At 40.9% G+C, this 11209-nt stretch overlaps 1 protein-coding gene across 2 annotated transcripts in view; it reads right to left on the bottom strand.

Moving 5' to 3' along the window:
• Positions 1-2649: 2649 nt before the first annotated feature.
• GLT1D1 (glycosyltransferase 1 domain containing 1) overlaps positions 2650-11209 on the bottom strand; it is a 57783-nt gene continuing 49223 nt past the window's right edge. For both annotated transcript variants that reach the window (XM_040611516.1, XM_040611525.1), the window contains 2 exons: positions 11015-11113; positions 2650-4124 (listed from right to left, as the gene is read on the bottom strand). In XM_040611516.1, coding sequence (XP_040467450.1) covers positions 3978-4124; positions 11015-11113 — 246 coding nt within the window. In that variant the 3' untranslated portion in view covers positions 2650-3977. The remainder of the gene's footprint in view (positions 4125-11014; positions 11114-11209) is intronic.

Here is an 11209-nt window from a genome sequence, read left to right as displayed (position 1 = left end):
TACTTTTGGTATAGATGTGGTGAAACTGGGACCAGCGGTCAAAAAATAATTAGGGGCATATTGCTTATTTGAAAGGCATTCAGGTAAAGAGGAGGATAAGCAAACAGCAGCAGTGGGCCCAACTTCAGGAAAAAATGGGAGTATGAGGTACAGGATCACAAAATAATTCAGGTCAGAAGGGACTTCAGGAGGTTGTTCTTGTCCAACCTCCTGCTGAAAGCAGGTTTAGCTGTGAGCTCACACCAGGCATCTCAGGGTTTTACCCAGTCCAGCCTTGAAAACCTCCAAGGACGAAGATGAAGACTGCACAACCCTGGTTCCTCCGTTCCAGTGCTCGGCTCTCCTTATCATGAAGAAGTTCAACTTTTGCTTTCTTAAATCCTTAGAGCTATACATCTAAATCCTTTCCCCCGTTCTGTCAGCCCACACGATGTCCCTCCAGACGCACGGTACAGTCCACTCTGGTCATTGCCGGGGTAAGCTAGCTCGGCACAGCCTGCTTGGAGTCCAGAGGCCGGTGCTCAGAGCCAGCTGCTGCCTGTGCTACTGGCAAAGGACAAGAATCTGACGAAGTTTGTGTGAGCAAAGACCCCGCTGCTTCCTACTGAGACCCTCTGCAAGGGGTAAGGGCAGCTGCCTGTTAACGCTCTCCACGGCAGGGCAGGGGCAGGGGCAGGGAGTGCAGCGCTGGCCCTGCTGGCGGGGGAGGACAGCAGAGCCAACACTGCGGAGGCGGGAGCTGGTAAATCCTTGCTGGTTTCAGCCAAGTCTTTTTGCCTAGGACCAGAAAAAAATGGGAAGATGTAACTCAGAATCAGTGTTCATAGGAAATAGACTGGTTAGGTCTGTAACAGGAATGCAGAGACTAACTCTAAAAATTGGAATATGTACTCTTTAGGGCTAATTAAAACGAAATCCTTATTTAAGAAGCTCTCATTCCACACACCACAGGCTCTAGCTGGGTTTGCCCCACACTACCAAACTGTCTCTACTTCTGAAGTAATTGTGCCAAGACAGGAAACAGCACAGTAGTCCCCATTGTGCAGGTCCACTGCTTTCATTCCGCTCCTGTGGATTCAATGGCAGAAATAATTGCAAAATAAAATGCATTTAGTTGGATTAATTAACAGTACATTTCAAGGTCTTGAAACACAGAATGAGCTACAGGCTAAATGCACAGTGCAGGTTTTTCCTGCAAACAGAACAAGTGCTATTTTTGGAGCTGTATCTGTATCTCATTGAGGTGTGCCTTGCTTAAAAAGCTGCAAGAGTAAGAAATGGGGCTTTGAAGGGGGAAGATAAATACTATAATTAGGTCTGCAGGACAACAAAAGGATTAGTTTTAAATATAAAGTCATTTGAGTGAAGTTGCTTGAAAGATAATTATACCTAAAATTGCTTGCATGGGTCCAATATTTTCTTTTACAAGGACTTGCAAGACTCATTGAATATTTATGGGCCTGGAACGTAAGACTGGATGAAATTGAAAACATAAATTCAATAGCAATTCATTGCGACAAAATTCCTCAGCGGTTGTTGCCCCAACCTTTTAGCCTTAATAGACAGGATTCATGTTGCAGAACACAAACCTGTGTGATAAATGACATCAAAGCTGAACGCCCTTGATCGATGAACGCTGCCTCATTTGATGACTGAATAGTCGTGAGGCTGATCTCACTACCATTTTGGTTGTTCTTTTTTTTTTTCTTTTTCTTCTTAATGCATATACTGCAGAAGTGTTGTTTGTGCTTCTGGTATGGTTATCACATGCAAATGAGCATGCTGTTTCCCAGATGCAGATTTCATATATATAGATTAAATACAGCCTGAAAAATCATATGTTAATGACATGCTGCGGGTGTAGCAGAATTTCTCACTTGAACATGTTTTGTTTTGCTGGAAATAGAGGAAATTCCAGATCAGTGTATCTAGTTGCTTGAAGCTTGGCAATAAATGTATCAAGCTTTAGGAAAAGCTTTCTAGTCATTACCTATTAGCTCAATGCTTAGACCTCTATCCCACGTTATGTATTTGCTTGTTTTTAATAATCTGTATTTCTCAGAAGACAAACAATACTATAGGAAGGGGGTGGGGGAATGGCTAAGGATCAAAGCCAAACAAGCAGAGATACAGTGGCAGAGAAGATGTGAGATCTGAGAGGAACAGAACTCCCTGAAGCCAGCTTAGTTAGCTATAAATGGTCTATAAGGTGTCCCATACCACATATGTCATGCTGAAAATCCACGTTGTAGGCATTCCTCCTTTAGCAGATTGCTTGCTGTGGCCAAGAGACAGTGCAATGCCATGAGAGGCCTCACTGGTAACAGAGTTGTCCAAAGAAATATGGTTCCTCCTGAGACAGCAGGGAAAGAAAACCCAAACAGGCTGATCCGGTTGCAGATGTAGAAACTGTTCAGCGGTAGATGTTGATCTTTAAGCTGAGAGTTAGCGCAGATGTACTTACAACCCGGCATGTCAAAGGGCACGCCAGAAATATTTAGGAAAAATTTGCTCAAAAGGGAGTGCGGCAGGTCTTGGATTTCAGATCAGGCCAGTTTACCCTTGAGGACTGTGTTATCGAAGGCAATGCTGAGCAGAAGCCCATTACAATAAAAGAGGGGAAAATTCTGGAGAAGTCAAGATATGACATTCAAATTACTTTCTTGTTTACTGTCTCAACAGTTGCAAATCATCAAGAATAAAGAGGAAAGCTTAAAATACACAGTAAACTGCATTATTACAAAGAGAAGTCTAACACAACAGCCATTCAAATCAATCGAAAACATCTCACTGGTTCTCACTGGGGGTGGGATCAAGCCTATACAAAACAGACTTTCCTAATAAATAGTTAAAAATATAACCTTCTTTTTCTTCTATATAAGTCCTTTGATGACCAATTATAGATTCCAAGATAAGTCCGTAATGACTGGGCTGGCAGGAATGATTAGCATGGACTTCCAGCACAGGTAACTCTCACTTTACAACAGCCTGCTGCAGTGTATTACAATATATCCTGAAAGCCACAAATTGAGGATGAACAGCAGCAAAATACATAGTAAATGGAAAATATCTTTTCCCTCTGCTTCGTCCCTTTTTACAGCTCTTATAAATCTTTTAGTAAACAAGTAAATCACTGAGGTACCAAAGAAACTGGCAAACTAAGAGGTAGTTTATGTAACAAAGCATCTGTGTCTGCAAGCGCATCTTGCTGCTGCAGGCAGCACTGCGTGGTTCTGGACTCCGAAGCCATGCGGCGCCGTTGGGTGCTGTGCCAACCTTCCTGCTCTAGCCCCAGGACCTAAGAGAAAACGCAGGCACAGGACTGTGCAGCCAGTTCAGGTACTCAGAGGGCAGGACAGAACACACCCTGTGCTCCTCACTTTCCCCAAGCACCAACAGTCTGCTTTTTGGCCCCCTGATCATTACGCAGTCAATAGATAATTGATCTTTCATCAACTGATCTTAAGAAAACGTTCATCTTAATAATTTTATACTCTATGTAACTCATCTTGGCTTTATGAAGACGTATGTGCATGTCGCATGCCTGATCACATTCAGACTGGTACAACTGGAAAGAAAACTGCTGCTGCAGTTTGGTTACGATGCAACATGAGCTGAACATGATGTAAGCTCTGTGTGATGGAGGGCTCCGCTGCGTCCAAGAAACCATCCTCCCTCTGAGGCCTTGGAACAACAAACACTGTGTGTCTGCTCAAGTAGTGTATTTCTCCTGTGTGATCTTACAAAACGATACCAGTCTGTGATTAATTGGTACGCTAGAGACAGCGTGCTAAATTAGATAAATTTGATAGTTTGAAGTAGCAGGCAACCCCTGTGATGTTCGTATATTTGAATAGAATAATAATGTGTCTTACTATCTCTTCTAAAAAGGAACCAAGAGAAATCCAAATCTAATTACACATCCATCAATGAAGTGCTCTACATAGACTGCTGGGTATCAGCTGTAGTCTTGCAATTCACTGGAGTCTCAGGACAAGATCCTGATAGGCTTTTCTTTCACTTTCCCATGAATGATGTTTCTTCACGTAGTCTTTGGCCCTTGTTGTAATTTCTCTTCCCATAATGGGGTCATTCATCAAACTCTTGGACAGCAGAACAAACTCCTAAAAAAAGATTAAGGAAAATAATAATAAAAGTTCCTTGAAGTTCTGACGATACTGAAATAGCTTGTACCCATATCTTGATTTCAGTATAGCACTTCAACTGTGAGCCAATATAGGAAGCTGTTCATTTTTCAAGGTCAAGTACCATAGTTATAAGGAACGATCAATAAATAATTATTTTACATATTTTGCACAGCCCACCAACTAAGACAATATCAAAGACAATTCCAAGAGCATTAAGACAAATATGAACAACAAACTTAATGACACAAAAATTGTTGGCCTACCCAACTGTTAGAAAACCAGGCTGGTTATGAATTAAATAATTCACCTTGTCTCCTGCATGGAGGACAACTGGCATCAGATGTTTGAACTCAGCTCAGCGATACTTAGATTTCTTTGCTACTGTGACATCTTTAGTTAATTTTACGGTAAGACTAAAAAACTCACTACATACACATAGTCACGGTGTAAAGATACGAGCAGGCATGCAGCAAAAAGCTCTTCGGAGTAACTGCGCCAGCGTGCTTACAGACAAGAGCCGTGTCAGCTCAGCAAGCTCTGCAGAAAAGTCATATATGAATTTCCTTTAACTTCACTGGGCAAAATACTAGACCTCACAGATTACAAGTATTCCTTTGCCGGTTCTTCTGCCACTCTAGTTCTAGGGAAGAGACACTGTGAAATTCAAACATGTGAAAGGAGATTCGATGTCTAAACTAATCTGTTCTGAGCAGCTGGTCTAATTTTCTACCAAGAGACAACTTCCAGTACTTCAGCTTGATTACAAATGTGTTCAGAGCTCTGAAAATAAGTGTCTTCGTTCAGTTCAGAAAAACAGATAGCTATTGCGTCAACGGAAAACTAAGATAACGCATTACTACCCAATTGGTAGTGGAAAGCGGTGCAGAGGGACGTGGAGGAAAAAAGGATGCGAGAAGGAGGTGTATTATTTACACACAAAAGAAAATAGCACAAATAAGATCAGGGTTCATATCAACCTAGGTTAACTAGCAAACTATACTTGAAAACCTTAGTACACAATGTATGTAAATACATACAGAGATATAAAAATCTTGGTTACCACAGAATCGGTGTTGCTGCTGTAACGCAAGTGATGGCTGTGCATAATGCATAACTGTAACGTGACCCCGGGGAAACACCGATATGTGAAAACATCCTGAACATGTTATAATCGCTGCTTTGACTCTTGTTGACAAGACAAACTACCAATATACACATCACTGATGTGAAATTTAAATACTCAAGAGACGCACATCAATTCAGCTGGAAAGGTTTGTAACAAGGATGATTTTCATACATGCATATTAACAATAACATCCTATTTTACAGAAAATCAGTACTGCTTGTAATCTTTGCTCTGTCCACACAGCACTGAGAGTGACATCTGGAACAGCCAAGACGGCCACCTGCTTTGCATCCAGCCTGCCTTCCATCCACAACTACCTTGCATTCAGGTAGGTGCTGACTAGTGTATTCAGTGCCTGACTGGCAGCCACGGGGTCCAGGAGGGTGTTTTTCCAACTGCTCTGAGACTGTCCCAAAAGAAGATGGTGAGGCTGGTCTAGAGAGTAAGCTGAGGCTGTGCCTACCAGGCACTGCAGACACTCCAGCTACTCCAGCTTCGGAGACACGTCCTTTTCCTTCCCCTGTATCCGCCAAGAATACAGAACAGGGAAGGTGGAGAAGTCTTACATGACTTATGCTGGCTTCACCCAGTTGCCTGTATAATCACAGTAATAAATACTGTTCACACTGAACTACATTCCAACTTTAATTTTATGCTCCTGTGGAGGATTTTATTTAAAGTAATGTTTAAAAATAATTCATGTAAACTACCTAAGAACAGAAGCAGCAATGTAACATTTCTTGACAGGTAGTCCTATTAGCATTCTTTTAAAATGTGGATATAGAGGACAAAAACTTGGAAACACATAAATGATAGAAGAAATGAGATCCTTATTCACAGTTACAGTACTTAATGCTGGGGATGGTTTCAGGAAAAATGCCAAACTGAGTCCAAAGCATAAAAGTTGAGAAACTGCAGGAGAGAGAAAAAGCAAATGGAAAAATACCAGGAGATGGAGAATAAGAACTTCTCAGCTCTATCCCTACACCTTCTACTAATCAAATGTGACCACCTACAAGTCACCTGCACTGTGACTGGAGGCCAGTGGGAACATTCACTATGACTTATCTGGGTTTTGCCTCGTACCCTGCGAGCAGCTGGCTTAGCTTGTTTTCAGTTTTGGATGCTCAGCTTTAGATAGCGCTGACTTCATTTTTCAGGTGTCTCCCTTATCTACTACTGACTTGCATCTCAGTTGTAGTTTTGTGGTGTGTCTGGGGCTTGGGCTTCCACTTGCAGAATGCAGACACTCAGAACCCAGAGCTCTTTCAGAAAATCAAATATTTTTCTCTTCTAGAAGCCTATGATATACAAACTACTTAACGGTGTGATAACATGTCTCTTTATCAGCTGTTATGCTGCAAGTATTTGTGCACACTCATATTTTGCTGTAGATGTGAAGTAAGCTTCGCTTTTAGTGAAAGAGGGGCAAAATTCACAAAATACTTTCTGATTATCAAACATAAGGGTATGCATTTCAGCAGCCAAAGTGAAGGAGGTAATATGCTTGCTAACCTACTACTTGGGGGACATCCGTATTTCTAATAAGCCTTTTATTCACGTACAGGGAGGGCTATAATTACTATACATGTGACAAAAAAACACAGTGTAAAAGTTGATACCTCAGCAGTCAGCCACAACTCAGCAAAAACAGGGGAGATCATCTTATGTACATCCAGAACTGATATCACACGTGCCCTCTTTACAGGCAGTACTTCACTTCAAACACCGGCATTTTTCAACAGCAACATCCATATTTTTCTCCTGGTAAACCGATTGATAATCTTTAAAGAAAATCTCAGCTTCTCTACATAGTACCTAAAAGAAATTCTGTACAATATTTTGCAGAGACCCAGAAATACAGCTGTCTGGGAGATAAAGCTAGAAAATGAGTGCACCGAGTAAAAAGAATGAATACTCCTTTAATTACCACGAGAACTACACTGGTGCCACAGCTCACACATGATGAAAATCAGATGCATGGTTAATATATTATTTATATAATGCAAGTAAGGCTGCAATTAAAGCATCTTATACCAGCTTCAGCAGATAAACGAACATGATTCTTAAGCAACAGAGAATCACCCCAGGGAAGGCAAACACCAGAGGTAAATTCAGAACAGCGACAGATCTGCCCGGTGGCAGGCAAAGCTCGGGAGTTAGCTGGCCCATCTGTGTGCTTCGTAGGGCAGTGGGCCACTATTTCTAGGTGAGCATGAACAGTGATTGCTGGCACTGCCAAAAATTGCAAATGAGTCTATTTGGTGTCAAGGTTCAAAGCTCTAAAATCTTGGGCTATATTCTGGCTTGAAGCCCTGGTCAAAATGGCACTGACCCATGTCTGGCAGAGGAGACAAATGTACCTTCGATGTACTGCTGCCTGTACTCAGCTGAGCTGCGTCTCCCTCTTACCGCTGCAGAAGTTGTCTCTGCCAACTGTGGTCTCTCTAGGTCCGTCTCTCTCAAATGTTTAATAAAATAGAAATAAAATAATTAAAAAAAACCCCTCTGTTTATGCTCAGCCCTTCTCTTACTGGCTTTGAAGTTTATTTACCTCCTCCTGTTTATTTAGCTCGTTCTGTGAGCTTTTCTAGATGCTGAACATATGATTTTGAAACTTAGAATGCTGAACAACTTCGTGTCTTCCCTTTCAACTGGTTTTGCATTATTTATTGCTCTATTCTTGTCTCTTACTTATTTTTTATTTCAGGTCCCATTAACTCGGTGTCAAATATTCCATAAACTTGCAAATTCAAGTAGTGGCAGGATCAAACCACGATTTAAAAGTAATGTGCACAGATGATGTAGCATCAAGGACAAAACGTTTCATAGCTTTCACTTTTACATTAACTATTTCCATCTGAGAATTGTCTCCAGCCATTGGCAAGGCTTTCACTATGTCCAGTCATGAAACCTCAGCCTACATAGAAATGGTTAGTTATGCACAGAATTTCCTACTTTCCACAAAAGCTCACCTCCAGCAAGAATAAAAGAAGCAAGCCAACAGCATTCACAATTGAAAACTGATCTCATTGTGTAACAATCAATTTATATCCCTCTAGTTTAACTTTCAGAAGATAAGACAGTCCACAAACCAGACACAATTGCTCACATCTAAGCAAACTGTATTGTACAGCTTTCCCTCCCCGGATCAGTAACAACTTGAAAATAAGTATTGCTTCCTACTCTGGAGCTATGATACCATCTGCATCATCACAATCAGATAGGATCCACTAAGCAACGAAAATTTCTTTGACGTTTTCTAATCCTGGGTGGTCCAGATTCTTCAAGACAGAGACAGACTTTGCCAAGCACCCACAGACAGTACTAATCTCTCTGTATGATTAAAGGCATTTTCCCTAACTAACCTGATGCAACTGTGGTTACAGCAGAAAACAGTTTACCAGATACCTAAAATAGAAGCAATCACAGTAACAAACCCCAGAAAAATTCTTACCAGAACATATGTTTTCCAATCCCTATTGTCAGACTGAATCTTCTCAGGCAGCGTTCAAAGTGGGCTGACTGTTCCTTCTTCCAACGAGCAAAATATGACATGTACTTCAAAACTGTAAGTGTTCTAACTTAACTGCATTGCTCTGACCTATAACTCTCAACCTCTGACAGGCTGTGTACAGGGCTTTAAAACCGATATTTGATACAGTTTGGGGAGATAAGGAATAAGAGTAAATGGTCAGTGTATCTTTAAAACCACGAGTGATGGTGGTTGGCATCCTGAGCTCAGCTCTGCAAGGAGAAAGTTCTTCAATAGCTCTGCAGTGTGATTAGACTATTACCCTGTAAACAAGTATTTTCCTGACCCATTTGCAAACTTTGATAGTTTATACATTATTTAACACCAATAAAAGTATAAAAAGGGCTTTTGTTAAATGAGATACAACTGCTGTTTTACTGAGAAAGCAGGGATATTGCTTTCCTTTCTAAGACAGGGTAACTGCACAAACATTAGTGATTCCAGTACAAATATGACTGAGGAGTATGACAGCTGATATAGTAATGCAAGTTACTGTCTTTGCTTAAAAGATATTTTGAAAACTTCTAGAGAGAAAAAGCAAAAAGGGGGTCAACCGGCAGCAGTAGAATAGGGAGGTTTCTGATCTGTGGCACAGCACATTACAGAGAAGGGAGCTCGGACAGAAGGGGCTTATATCAACTAAGATTAGAGCATTCTAGATGTATGCACAGCCTGCGACTCTAGTTCTGATAGAAAAGAAAGTCCTCAGCCATTTGTACAGAGTCACCGGGACTACGTCTGTGCTTCACTTGCGCTTCCCTGCGAGTGAGGAAATACACAGCACATTTTCAATCAATCTTGCATTCCAAATAAACACTTGAAATGTAGGATGCTTGGAGATCACAGAAGAGGCTTCTTACAACGATCTATGACGAAGTTAATTGGGTCTGGTATGAATAACATATTTGAATTCCAAGCCAAAGTTAACTGGCATGTTAAGGGAAACAACGGAATGTATCAGGAGAGCCATCGGTCCGTGTTCAGCATCATCATATATCCTCGAAGTTTTGAAGAAGCGTGTGGAGGTCAATGGGCTTTTTGCAGGGAATACATGTGCAAAACCAGCTTTACATCTCAGCCTCCACTAGCCTGGAAGTACCCCATTTCCAAAGGATACTGCAAGAAGACAAAACACTTCCGCAACAAAATCAATTCCAGAAGTTAACATTTTTTTTTTGTAGAAACCACTGGGAACATTAAATATTCCAGGAAAAAAAAAACCAAGACAAAACAAACCCCAAACCATGAGCTACAAGAACTTTTATATTAAAAAACCCTCCAAAACTAACCGAGACAATTTACTTCGCTGAAACACAACCTAATAGGATGCTTTAATCACATGCTCCCCAAATCAAATAAATATGGTACATTTTCTACTTTGCAAAATTATAAAATGGACTAATTGTAAGGGGTTTTTAATCTTGAGTTGGATAAAAACACTGAGGGAATCTGTGTCTGAAAGTCACCTTCCACAACATAAATGAATATGTAACAGCAAAGCCATAGTGCAGGAAAATATACTCAAATTAAAATTTTTGGCATTTAAATATGGGCAGATTTAAATTAAATTTAAAATGAAAATTTCTGGCATTTAAATATTGGAATTAAATAAATTCCCTCTCTCCCCATGCTTACTTATCTTCACAGAAACTCCATTCTAACAATTTACTTAATTTTAGTCATCAATTATTTTCTGACTGATTAGTATCTTGGACCTACTAATGCTTTATATTAACACTTACTGCTAGAAATTATAGATAATGTATTATCTGAGACATCAGGCTCATAGTTGTCTTCTGGTTAGCTAGTGCTTGTCTAATGTGAGTGCGTACTCCAGTTAGTAGCGGAAGGGAAACAGGCCATGGGCATAGCACTTCTTCCAGAGTTTGCTTATGGAATCTTAAAAAAACCCTAAAAGTCAAGCAGCTGGTGAGCGCCGAGCCCCCCCAGCCCCACAGCAGCGCTAGGGCAGCCCCGGCCAGGCAAACGCTCGGCACGGCTGACACCTGGGAGAGGTTTAGAGAACTGCAAAATTCATGTGAGAACAGCGAAGCTTCAAGAAACCCAGTCTAACCCAGGTTTTTAGGAGAATCTGTGAAAAGCTGCTGAGAGGATAAGCCAAGTTTTTCGACAGACACAAACAGGTAAGGGAAAATACACCTAACCTTCAGAAGGGAGAGGGCTAAGGGTTTGTCGTTTTCTTACCTGGGGGGTTGAAAATAGCAATCCTGTTTCCTTATGTTTTATTATTGCTGCATTCCCAGGAATGTTCCTTGCCAGCACTGGAATATCTAAATCCATTGCCTAGAGGAATATAAAAAAAAGGTAACAACAGTTGATTAGGATTCAGGGATTTTGAGATGTTAATGACGACAATTTTAAAACGTAAAGCAGAAACAA

The sequence above is a fragment of the Falco naumanni genome, chromosome 1 (assembly GCF_017639655.2).
Source record: "Falco naumanni isolate bFalNau1 chromosome 1, bFalNau1.pat, whole genome shotgun sequence".
Lineage (NCBI taxonomy): Eukaryota > Metazoa > Chordata > Aves > Falconiformes > Falconidae > Falco > Falco naumanni.
This window is presented reverse-complemented; position numbering and strand designations above follow the sequence as displayed.